The 12,393-nt window shown below is 50.0% G+C and overlaps 4 protein-coding genes across 4 annotated transcripts, besides 5 other annotated features; all 4 read left to right on the plus strand.

Moving 5' to 3' along the window:
• The first annotated feature begins 5 nt into the window (after nt 1–5).
• Nucleotides 6–23: a microsatellite.
• A 166-nt stretch (nt 24–189) lies between these two features.
• Nucleotides 190–215: a microsatellite.
• Nucleotides 216–313: 98 nt separating this feature from the next.
• Nucleotides 314–346: a microsatellite.
• A 116-nt stretch (nt 347–462) lies between these two features.
• On the plus strand, nt 463–1,065 carry TraAM80_01392 (putative mitochondrial RNA binding complex 1 subunit; the record flags this gene model as incomplete). The annotated part of the gene is made up of 1 exon (XM_029378438.1): nt 463–1,065. The coding sequence occupies one exon, from the start codon at nt 463–465 to the stop codon at nt 1,063–1,065; it is 603 nt and encodes a 200-aa protein (XP_029241707.1).
• A 338-nt stretch (nt 1,066–1,403) lies between these two features.
• Nucleotides 1,404–1,429: a microsatellite.
• A 615-nt stretch (nt 1,430–2,044) lies between these two features.
• Nucleotides 2,045–7,222, plus strand: TraAM80_01393 (uncharacterized protein; the record flags this gene model as incomplete). The annotated part of the gene is made up of 1 exon (XM_029378439.1): nt 2,045–7,222. The coding sequence occupies one exon, from the start codon at nt 2,045–2,047 to the stop codon at nt 7,220–7,222; it is 5,178 nt and encodes a 1,725-aa protein (XP_029241708.1).
• A 681-nt stretch (nt 7,223–7,903) lies between these two features.
• On the plus strand, nt 7,904–9,220 carry TraAM80_01394 (putative ATPase protein; the record flags this gene model as incomplete). The annotated part of the gene is made up of 1 exon (XM_029378440.1): nt 7,904–9,220. One exon carries the CDS (start codon nt 7,904–7,906, stop codon nt 9,218–9,220), a length of 1,317 nt encoding a protein of 438 aa, XP_029241709.1.
• A 484-nt stretch (nt 9,221–9,704) lies between these two features.
• Nucleotides 9,705–9,730: a microsatellite.
• A 42-nt stretch (nt 9,731–9,772) lies between these two features.
• On the plus strand, nt 9,773–12,328 carry TraAM80_01395 (DNA topoisomerase 3-beta-1; the record flags this gene model as incomplete). The annotated part of the gene is made up of 1 exon (XM_029378441.1): nt 9,773–12,328. One exon carries the CDS (start codon nt 9,773–9,775, stop codon nt 12,326–12,328), a length of 2,556 nt encoding a protein of 851 aa, XP_029241710.1.
• Between the last annotated feature and the right edge of the window lie 65 nt (nt 12,329–12,393).

Consider the following 12,393-nt stretch of genomic DNA (forward strand, 5'->3'; position numbering starts at 1 on the left):
AGGAGTATATATATATATATATAATTTAGCATTCCTGTGATTGTGTACTGGTTAGTTTATATTTCCCACAACGCGGGATAAACATGCCTGCAAGTGCGCCCATGCATGTAAGTTCACACACACGAGTGAATAATCCAACCTTTCTTTTTAATTTTGTTTCTTCAAAATACACGTACGTTCATTTCATTACGTGGCGTGGCGTGGCATGCCTTGGCCTTTCCATCCTGTGAGTGACGTGCACTGCCCACGACATCCACGCGCGGTGATCGAGTTTGTATTACAACAAAGCGTCGAAGGGATACGTGCAAACATAACACACACACACACACACACACACACACACACAAAACTTGGTGAGAGGAAGGCCTGAGTGGCGCACTGACTCGACTTGCACCTAAGCAAGACAAAGAAGAAAAAGACAAGATCACAGAGACAGAAAGGATACGCATTAAGGGTGTGGAAATGCGAAAGGGTAGAAGGGTAGTGGCACTTCTTGACGCTTGTCATTGCCCCGCGTACGGCGTGATACAGCGACTGTCATGCTGCGCATTTTTTGCTGCCTCTTCAGAGACGCCGATGCTAGGAAAAACAGGAACAGCTGCTTTTCTGACGCCTTTAAATTATCAAACTCGTCGTCTACACTTATCGTTGCCTCTTTGCACCACTGCAGAGACTCCGGTGACGCCGGGCACGCAGAGCAGCAGCGCAAGCAACACAGCTGCCAACAGTGGAGTGACGGCGCTCGATGTAGCCATGCGTGTTAACAAGCTGAAGCGGTTGCATCAGACTGGTGGTGGCCCGGATGGGAAGAAGCAAATTGAGTTAGACGCATGGAGCGAACTGAACAACCTTACAGAGGAACAAATCAACTCTGCTGAGGGAAAGGCAGTTTCGTTGCTGCTCAACTCATGGGCGTACTTTGCGAAGTACTGGGACAAGGGCAAGGATGGACCACTGGGTGCTTCATTCTCAGCTGCCACTGGGAACTCGTCGTCGTCGTCGTCTGCTGGTGGTGGTGGTGGTGGTGGTGGTGGTGCGTCCAAGGATGTCCCGCAAGACAGCTAGAAGGAGGCCGTGCGGTGGGGCAAGATAGCACATGCGAGTGTGTGTATATGTGGCCAAGTGGAGCGCATGTAGACAAGCTCACGCTGCATACAATGGTCAGAGCAAAGAGGTTCTAGGAGTCACATGCCGTCGGCGCCTTTTGGAGACAACGTAAACCGCACGAGAAACAAAAAACGTGAGGGATAAGGAAGAATGACAGATACCTAATGTATTTGCATACATGTGTGTGTGAGGGGGTACAGACGGAAACGAGAACTCCAAAAGAAAGAACCAGATAAAAGGGACAGATGAAAACATCTAAGCAGAATGAAGGGAAAAGAGGAGAGGGGGTGGGGGGAACACAGACACACACACATACACAACATGAGTAAGACTTCCCTTAAATTTTGTCTTTCTCTCTATTTTTCTTGTAGTTGTCATTTTGCTGCTTTTCCATGCACTTTATAATTTCTCTCTCTGTACCGTATGTATAGGTGCATATGAGTTTTTGTTACGGCTTCTTCGTAGGTTCTCCGTGTTCTGCTTCCACAAATATATTATTGGACGGAGGGAACCAACCCCTTTGTCTGCGTGTGTGCTTATTTGTCACTTTTCGCTTTGGTTTTATCCGGCTTGCGTACATAGTATTCAAGTGCATATACACATACATGTATATACACTATTTGTTCCTTGTTTTTGGTGTGTGCGGGGGGCGGCTTAGGTCAAATGGAGGTGTAAAGCGGAAAAAGAGAGAGAGAGAGGAGGGGAAAAAACAGACGTTTTGCTGTATTAAATAAATCGCAAGCAGAGCGAAAGAGAGAGGACGGGCACGTGTGTCTCTGCCGCCGTGCTTTTCCGGCTTCCACCATGGCGCTGATATCATGTTGTTGTTGTTTGTGAACGTTTGCTGAGGTGGGTTCTGCTTTCAACATGTTTTTGATGTTTTTTACTCTTTTTCTGCGGGTTGTGTGGTGTAGGCAGAATAGGAAGGCGAAGGAGCATGCGTCGGGTCATCGGGGCCTCGAGATGGCGCTACATGATAACAGTGGGGGTACCCACGGCGGGCGAACGCGGCTGCTCCCCATCACTCTCTTCCTCCCCTACTGCTACCACCACTGTTCTCGTCACACAACTCGCTCACAGAAGCCAGCAGCAGGAGACACCATCGCCAGGGCAGGCGAAGCGAGAAAGGCAAGAAGGGAGGCACCAGCACCATCAGCGCCATGACCACCATGGGGAGTGGAGGAACGCGGCGCCTCTCAGTCGCCAATATGGGCGTGTGCAGCGTCCTAACATAGTCGACGCTGTGGACGGAGGCAGTGTTGCCGGGCGACATCGCAACGAGGCGGTGACACCCGAAGTACGTTTGACTGAAAATGCTTCGACTGCGACCGCCGGCCGATTTTCACATCGCCATAGCGCGTGCACAGAAAAACCTTCGGGGCGTTGTACCGATAACGGTATCGCTGGCCTCGCCCATTCACGAGGGAAACAAAAAGACATGGACTCGCATGTGTCATTAGCCGCGTTTGAGCGTCTGCTTAAAGTACATGCAACGATGCGGAGCAACTACGAATGCCTTCAACAGAATCAGCAGGTTTTGAAGAGTTTTTATGTGGCATGTGCGGAGTCCTTGTGGCAGTTGGGATTGCCACTGTGTCGAGAAGGGGGGATTGAAGAAAAGATGAGGCGGAAAGGCTTTGATATAATAGTGGGGATTGGCAACGCGTCCTTTGCCAATGACGGAGACGTCTCCTCTCCTTTGTTTCTGTTATCAGCGGACACACCGCTTTACACGACGCCCATCAGCTTTCCACCACCACCCGTAGAGGCCCTGTTGCGCATGACAGAGTTATGTGAACGCAACATGGACAAAGACAGCGGGGACTTGCTGTTGGAAACAATGGAGGTGGTGGATGGCACAGATGCTGAAGGATTGGCTGCAGATTCTCACGGGCTTATGAACAGTCGTATCTATGACCCAGATTTCACTCCCTCATGGAAGAGCCTTTCACCTGGTCTGGAGAGTCTTTTTGCAGCTTTACAAAACGTTCCTATTGCTGACATTGTACAGCTTATGGAAACCGTCGCACACTTCAAATGGGTAAAGGATGAGGAGATGCTAGAGTGGAAAGATGGGTTTATGGTGCAGCAACTGCGTCTTGAGATTTCTGCACTCTTTACCGCTACTATGAAGAAGCAAGGATCAGCGTCAATACCCCACGTTGTGGCTGATGTACATGAGGTACGACAATCAGTTGAGCACACATCAAAGGCGTTACTGAATCGTATTCCGCGTATTGATCGCGTGGAAGCAAGGATGGTCTCCTCTTCGGAAGCAACGGAACGTTATGTGCATGTCATTGATCTGATGTTAAATGTTTTAATACGTGTGTGTCTGTGGAAGTGGCCTCGTTTGTCATGTGGGGATCAGATGTCTGTTGTGCTCTACTTCACATATCCTTGGTTTTCCCGTGACCTAAGCGTGGAGGCCGTGTCATGGATGACGTATTTCAACTTGCGTGCCGTTTTGGCCAGAGAAGTGAACATGAATCATTATCAAATATACTTGTACACGCAGCGTATCCGTCGTCTTTGCTGGCCCTCTGTGCAGGACATGGGTTCAAGCTTTGTCAGAAGACTGTTTTTTTGCAGTGAGACGCCTGACACAACCGGTGACGTGAATAAGGGCCCGGGTAACACGAGGGAATTGCAAGCAGAAGATGCGGAGGTGGAAGAAGCAAGCGTACGGAAGCTTCCTTCACTTAAAGAGATTGCATGTGTTTTGTATGGCTCAAAAGAGAAACAGCGTGCGGCTTACGAGTGTTTGTTGATATGGCTGCAGCAAAGCAAGTCTGTGAACCTTCAACATACGTCACCGCATGGACGTTATTTAAGTGCCATTGGTATTGCTATTGCAGACGTTGAACGCTTTGTGACAGAGCGATGTGGCAGTGAACTGGCAAAAGGAGAGTGGATCTTATTGCGCGTGTCGGAAACCAGCGTCCAGGCTTTGAAACGAGTTACGCAAGGCACCCAGAGGCCATATGCACTAACGCGACTTTTCTTCTGCAGGTACCACGGCGTCGTCCCACAGATCTGGCATGCTATTAATGAAAAACGGAGGGAGTTGCTGTGGAATGCGTGGCTTTGTGGTGTCGCTCGACCGCTGGTGGATGCCGTCCTCCAAAACTCCGAGAAAAAGGAAGGAACGGGAGAGGAAGGCGCGCTGTACTTTATGGAGCCTTTAATAGCCAGTCTAATCTCCGATGTGGTCTTCCACCGGTTTATCGCACGTCTTGTTGTTCTCTCGTTGAAAGAATTGGGTGCAGTGGGCAATACACAGTCATTGGAAATAACATGCACGCGGATTATCGAGACTGTATACACTGGTGCTTTCATTCTTCACTGTAGCCGTCGAAATGAATCTGACAATGGTGCCCGTATAGAGGCTATATCCTGTGCAACCACGAATACAATCACGGTGGAGGAAAAAACAATGGCAGAGCAGTCTCCCTCCATGGCTGCTGCAATTCGGTGCGCATTTAAGGAGGCTATATCAGTTATCGTGCAAAGAATGGGCGCAGAACACGCGTCGCTGGTACACAGCCTCCTTGAGGCGTTGTTTAAATTTCGGCCTTGCAACACAGTTGGGGAGGCGTTCCTGTTCAGTCTCCGAAAGGAACTTCATAATATTTTAGACGACGAGTCCCATGAAATGTTGAATGATTGGTTGAATCGGCGAGCAGCTTTGCTCTTGGAGAGACAGGCCCCACTGGATGATCGGCTGCTTCGCGGCTGGCAACGGGCGGCGCAGGAGGCGGACGCAGGTTTGTCAACGACACCTCCCACTCTAGTGGAGTGTTACCAGGGCCTGCTGAGGTTGGTGGAAACCCGGGGTCATCTGCTCGTTAACGCTGAACAACAGAAGCATCATAATTTGATTGGCGATACCTCGGACACTGGAAATGCCGTGAATTCCTCCTGTAAGGCAGTGTTCACTTCGCCTGAGCTTGAGGTGATTCTGACGGTGTTGGCTCGATGCATTCTTTGCCGTGCCCCAACACTAAACACTATGGGGGTAAAGTCACTCTCAAGTGAATTTTTTGCGTTGACAACACCATTGAAGGGCGTGGAAGAGGACAACAAGGATAGTGACGGCAATAATAAAGGCAACAATGATGGTAGTAGCAGTAGTGCTGTTAGTGGTGGCGGCAACAGGAAGGATATGGAAGGAGGAAACACTGCTGCTGTTATTGCCAGCACGAACATTATTACTACTACTACCACGCTGACTGCTGATCGTGTTATGCTCCTGGAGAAAATCCTTTCGGCTGAAGTTGCGCTCAACGCAAGCAGCTTACCGTGGAGCTCCCTTCTTGAAGCCATCCTGTTACAACTTGCACCATACAGCATGTTAGAAAACCTATGCAAAGCCTGCTGCAACAACCAAGATGCCGATATCACAAGAAATGGTGATTTAGTACAAAAATTGGAAGATGACATCTATGCGTGCCGTCACCATCGCTTTGTGAGCGCGCTCGTGCTATTCCGGTGTTACTCTTTTGCGGTGCCTCACGATGGAGGTTGGTCTGATGCCACACTAACGCGACAACCTCAGGTAGAGGGGAATGATGTGAATCACACGAGTCTCAGTGGGAATGTGGCTGTGTCTCATGTTCAAAATGGTCAGCTTCGCGAAATAACGTGGTTGCTTCTAAAAATATTTGTGCAGACGGAGGCAAGAATTTTAAAAAAAAAGAACCAGAAGCAGTCTGTGGCAGAGAATGTGGCTGTTACTGAAAAGATGGAAGGAGTTATGCGGCGGGAACAGTTGGAATATGTTCTCGCATGTCATGCCCTTGTGGCCTACATGCATCTTGCACCTTCCTTCTCGACACGTTCTCTTTCTCAGCATGAGGCATACGAGCAATTTTTGCACTGCGCTGAGCTTGCAGCGGCAAGCTTTGGTGGAAACCATTCCACTGGGTGTGATATGTTGTTTTTGTGGTTAGCTGCAAGCGCCAACACATTGGGCGTTCACCTCACCCCCGCTCAGCGCCACGCCTGGTCGGCAGTGGGGTCTGTGTCTTTATTGGAATCAGGTGACCAGGCATCATCTGCCTCGCTAGGGGAAGGGACTATGCGCCTCATGCGCATCCTCGCACCGTACGTGCAGAGTGAGCTTTTTCGACCAACCCCACGACTGAAGCTCCTTGTGAACGCAATTGTAGCTATCCAAACTTTTGGGAGGCTGGGCATCCAAATGGAGACAGGAGATCTGAACCTGGATCAGCTGCTGCAACGTGCTAGTTCAGATCGTCGGCTGATGCATCGCCACCTCAACCTCTTTCTTGTTGGCTGCTCTGCGTTACCCAGCACACGACCCGCGCTCCTAAATGTCGCCTCTTTTCTTCGTGAGGCGCGGAACGTTCTTGCACCAGCGGAAATAGATAGGGCTCTTGTGGCGGTCACTTTGTCCGCTAACTCCTTTGCAAAGAACCATGAAATTCAGGCCGATCTTCAGCAGAATGGTAGTCTGCTCGATGTTACACATAGCACTGCTCCCACAATGCGTGCTACGCCGACACAGCTTCGACACGCATGGAGCGCATTGGCGCGTCGTGTTTTGGAGCGCGCGGAGGAGATGCCGACGACGGTTTTTGTGAAGAGTGTGCAGTGCGCCGGCGCTGTGGCGTGCGTCGATACACTTGTATGCCGACAGCTTCTCTCGTTCCTGGTGGAGTTTCGGCGGGAGGAACTCTCCTTATTGGATTGGACCGTGATTTTTCGTACAGCCCGACAATCCTTTGATAATCGAGGTGGTGTTGAGGAGTATTTAAAAGAGCCAGTGACGGCGTTTCTACTATATATGTCCAGGGAAGACAGTGGAGCGTGCGCAGTGGAACATCAGCGTATCCCATCGAGTGGAGAGCGACTAGTGGAGGATTTTTCTCTCTTTGTGGAGGCGTTGCCTGAGTTGTTCACGGGTGATGCGGTGTTTTGGGGGCTGGTGCGCCGAGCTCTTAGGGTTCAGTGGATCACACACTTTAACGCCGCGAGTAGCAGTGAACAGCAGCAGCAGTCAGCCCTCTGGCTGCAGGAGCTCACTAGGAGCTACGAATGGGCAGTGCGCACCGCTGGTTATCACGAATTGAGTACGATCCCTATTCTGTAGAGAGGCGACGGAGTGACGGCACGCGTGGAAATAACAAGGTAAACAAACGCACCCACACGTGCATTTAAAAAAAAAAAGCGGTCTGATGGCGTGGCGCGGTTTGGAGGGCAGTTTTGTCTTCCGTGCCATTTGACTGTTGTGATGGCTTTTTTTTTCTTGCTGCGGCGCTTCTCTATCCCACGTACTCTCTTGATCCCATAGAGGTGTCTATGCTGACGGGGAGAGTCGAGGTAGATGAGAGGGAGGGCGGATGGTGTCGTTCGTCCTTTGAACCTTCTCAAAGCATCGGCACGCGGGCCTCCGCTTTCCACCTTTGTTTGCTTGTGTCCAGCCTGCTTTATTATCCCTTGCTTTTTCTTCTTTTTCTTTGTTGTAGGCAACGAGAGTACCCATTTTCTTTGGGGTTGGGGGCGAGGAAAAAAGGGGTTGCTTCTTTGCTCCTCTTCTTGTGGGCGAGTAATAGCCGCTAAGAGATCTGAGTCCAGCGCCACAAACATTGACGAAACAGTTCAACGAAAGAAGAAGAACGTGGGCCATCATCACCGCTTTTCTTTGTTGTTGTTTTTTGTTGGAGTTTTACCATTATTATTTGCCTCACAAGAAGAAACAGAAGCGGTGTTTGCACCATTTGTGTTTTATTCCTTCTGCAATTTTTCCGCCTTGCTCAATACAAACGGGCTCATGGAAGAAGTTTTTGTCGTTCCAGTGGAGGTACGATGTCGTGCGTTACGTGTGAACAAGACGGAGCTGTCAAAAGTTATCACCATTTTTATACGTCAACGTCACGCCTTTCTTCACCCAGGAGAGGTCCTCTCGCTTGACGGCGCCTCAGATCTTATAGCTTCTACGGTGGAGTTGCTTAGGGTATGTGATGTGTACTGTCCGCAGCTCGGCATCCCCGCGGACGGGGCAGACTACGCCATGGCAATGTACACATTGAGCACCAGTGAAAGTTGTGGGGAGTTATTGAACTCAGTTGAGCTCGACGGGGATGATAGCATGACGCTAGCCCCCTGCAGCGTGTTATCTTTGCCAAACACCTCCTTGGAAGGACTGTGGGAGTCCCTCTACTATGGCGAGACACGGAACGAGTCTGTCAGTCTTAAACGCGATCTGCTGCAGTACATGCGTACAGCGATTACATTCTCTAGGGCTGGTGTAAACCCGCATCTTGTGACATGGAATCGGCTACTTCTGCTTTACGGTCCGCCTGGCACAGGTAAGACGTCTCTCTGCAAAGCCCTTGCACACAAGTTGTCTATTCGTCTCAATGACATTTTTCCTTTTGCTCAATTGGTGGAAATCAATGCACACAGTCTTTTTAGTCGTTGGTTTAGTGAAAGTGGAAAGCAGGTCATGCTGCTTTTTAATCATATTCATGATATGGCAGCGAAACCAAACAGCCTCCTTTGTGTGCTGGTGGACGAGGTAGAAAGCTTGGCGGCAGTGAGACAATCTGCTATGAAAGGAAACGAGCCATCAGATGCCATTCGTGTCGTCAACGCCCTTCTCACACAGTTAGACAGACTACAGCGGCGACATAACGTGGTGGTTTTTGCCACCACCAACATCACAGGCGCCATTGACGTAGCATTCATTGACCGCGCCGATAAAAAAATCTTTATTGGCGCGCCGGGCTTTCAGGCTCGCTTGGAGCTCTTGAAGACGGGTACACAAGAGATGATTCGACGTGGTTTGGTTGTGTTGGCACCTTCCTCTAATCGGGATGTTGTCAATGAGGATAAGTGGGTGTCAGCGGAGGCACATATGGAGGAGTTGGGCCAGAGAGAGTTACTGCAGCTGGAGGCCGTCGCGAGGCAGTGTGAGGCGTTCAGTGGTAGAACGTTGAAGAAGCTTCCATTCTTGGCGTACAGCCAACACGCGATGGGCGGCTGTGGTACTGGGTCGCATCTCATCTCATTCGCGGCATTTATGAACGGCCTGCAGGTGGCTGTTGACGCAGAGTTGTCGGCGCGGGAGGAAATGATGTCTTCTTAGGCCCAACGGAGAAGCTGCGTTTTCGTGTCTATTTATACACACACACGTTTCTCTTTTTCTATGTGCGCGTTTTTTTTTGGGTGTGGGAAAGAGGGTTGTTTGCTTGTTTGTGGGATATATTTTTTTTTTTTGGGGGGAGGGGGGGTTTACTCACACAAGCGCAGTCCCACCTGCGTTTATTTGCACGCGGCACGACAGAGGGGAGAATGTATACCCTGTGACAGAGCATTTCTACCCCGGATAAAGTTACTCCATGTATGCACAGCCTGCTCCATCTCTCGATTCCCATTTATGCGTGGGATACTGCTAGTACTGCCGGTGTTGTTAGTGGAGTATATTATGAAAATATATCCTCTTTTTCGCCGCCTCTCTCATACACTCCATTAGCTCAGATATAGCGGGTATTATTAACACGCATACGTTGTAAGATAAAAGCACGTACGCTAGACGTACATTATTAACTCTCTGTCTCTCTTTTTTTTTTTGCGTGCGTGCGTGCGTGTGTGTGTGTTGGAAGAGTGAGAGCGAGTGGGGCACCAATAAGGAAGGCAAATGGGCCGCACTGTACTGATGGTGGCAGAGAAGCCTTCCCTTGCGGAGAGCATTGCTTTTCATCTCTCCAAAGGACAGGCGGCAAAGCGGCCACGTGCGTTGCCCGTGTATGAGTATTCAGGCTATTTTTTCAATGCTCCTGCTCATTTCAAGGTGACCAGCACAACTGGCCACATTTTCTCCTGTGACTTCACTCCACAGCACCAGAGCTGGGATCGCACAGATGAAGAGGTTCTCTTTAGCGCCCCTGTTGTCTGGAAGGATGAGACGGGCAAAGTCAGTCGGCACCTTGCACATGAGGCGGAGGGCTGTGATACGCTTGTCCTTTGGCTCGACTGCGACCGCGAGGGGGAAAACATCTGCTTTGAAGTGATGCAGGTGGTTCGACGAAACATTCATGATATGCGGGATATTTGGCGCGCCAAGTTCTCTGCCATCACATGCGAAGAGATTACTCATGCCTTTGCACACTTGGGCAAGCCCGATAAGAACGCTTCCGACGCCGTCACTTGCAGGCAGGAGTTGGACCTGAAGGTGGGCGTCGCCTTCACGCGGTACCAGACGAAGTACTTCCAAGGCAAATATGGGGATCTGGATGCTAGTGTGGTCAGCTACGGTCCCTGTCAGACGCCAACGCTAGCGTTTTGTGTTCAGAGGCATGATGAGATATTGAACTTTAAGCCAGAGAACTATTGGAAATTGGTGCCCGTTTCAAATCGATTTGGAACGTTACTCACATTTGACTGGGTTCGAGGACGTGTCTTTGATGAGCTAATAGCACGTTTGCTGCATCAAAAGGTGTCAGGTTATAGATCGGCGAAGGTGGTGGACGTCTCAGTGGGTGTTGACACACGAGCGAGGCCTACCGCCCTCAACACCGTGGAGCTGATGAAAGTTGCGAGCAAAGCCCTCGGGATGGGCCCGCATCACGCCATGCAGGTTGCGGAGAATTTGTACATTGGGGGTTACATTTCATATCCCCGCACCGAATCCACGGCGTACCCGTCGTCATTTAACTTTATGAGTGCCCTCACCGCACAGGAGCAAAGTCCACAATGGGGTACGTATGTTCAGGAGCTACTTGCGCGTGGACACACACGACCCAAGGCAGGCAAAGATGCGGGCGATCACCCTCCCATTACGCCCATGCGTTTGGCAACTCCTGGGGACTTGTCCGGTGATTCATGGCGGTTGTATGAGTACATTGCACGCCATTTCATTGCCACACTTTCACCTGATTGTAAAATGACCCGAACAAAGCTTTTGCTTGAAATTGGTGGGGAGTTGTTTAGCTTTACTGGCAAGGTAGTGGATGACCCGGGATTTACGACAATTCTTCCCCATTTTGCTGTGAAGGACGATAAGGTTCCAGCAAATATTCAGATTGGGAGTGATTTTCCCATCTCTGATGTTCGATTACAGGCGTGTCAAACACAAGCTCCAGGATACCTGACCGAGGCAGACCTCATTGGACTTATGGAGAAAAACGGCATTGGCACAGATGCATCCATCTCACAGCACGTAAATAATATTGTTGAGCGTGGTTACTGTGCAGTAAAGCCAGGTCGTATCATGGAACCAACAAAACTTGGGGTAGTGTTAATACATGGAATCAAAAGCATTGATCCGGAATTGGTGTTGCCGTTAGTTCGAAGCAAGGTGGAGGAATATGTAACATGCATTGCCGAAGGTGCTGCTTCGCTGGATGAGGTGCTTTCCTATTCACTGGACCTTTTTTTTGGCAAGTTTCGATTTTTTAAACAAAACATTGAACGATTTGATGCCCTTATGGGAGCCTCCTTTTCATCTCTTGCCGCATCAGGGAAACCCATTACTCGCTGCGGAAACTGTATGCGATATCTGAAGCACCTGGAGGCCCGACCGCAACGGTTGTATTGCCCCTACTGTGAGGTTACCTACACGTTGCCTCAGGCAGGAACCATAAAACAATACTCCAGCTTCAAATGTCCATTAGACAACTTTGAGCTCGTCATTTGTCATGTGGATGGGGGAAAGTCGTTCCCAATATGTCCAAACTGCTATAATAATCCGCCATTTGAAGACCTACAAAAAAAAGAAGGACGACAATATATGGCGTGTGATGAGTGTCGTCATCCATCATGCTATCATTCGCTTGCTACGAACTATGTGGCCGACTGTGTCGATGAACGGTGTGATGGTTGCATGGCATTTGTACCGCGTACTTCAGGAAAGTGGAAGGTCTGCTGCAATCACTGCACCATGATGATTCTGCTTCCTCCCACGGCTCAGCGTGTATATGTAAGCTCGGAGGAATGTGACGAGTGTGGCGCCATGATGATGGATTTACAGTTTCCGGAAGGAAAATCACCGCTTCCAAATCGCAAAGATCGCATTGTGGCATGCGTGTTCTGCGATCCTGCCCTAAATTCGAACGTGTCAGAGGTCCGGGGGCGCTTGGGCAACTTTAGCCGATGTGGAGGTGGTGGTGGTGCACGTGGTCGCGGTCGCGGTAGAGGACGAGGACGAGGACGCGGTCGCGGTAGAGGTCGTGGTGGGAGCAGTGGTTGCCATTGACGTAAAGTGGAAGGAGGGTGTGGGAGATGGAAACGAAGCATTGGATGATACACTTTGCGGGTGAT

The sequence above is a fragment of the Trypanosoma rangeli genome (genome assembly GCF_003719475.1).
Source record: "Trypanosoma rangeli strain AM80 chromosome Unknown Tra_15.4_contig_00028, whole genome shotgun sequence".
Taxonomy (NCBI): Eukaryota; Euglenozoa; class Kinetoplastea; order Trypanosomatida; family Trypanosomatidae; genus Trypanosoma; species Trypanosoma rangeli.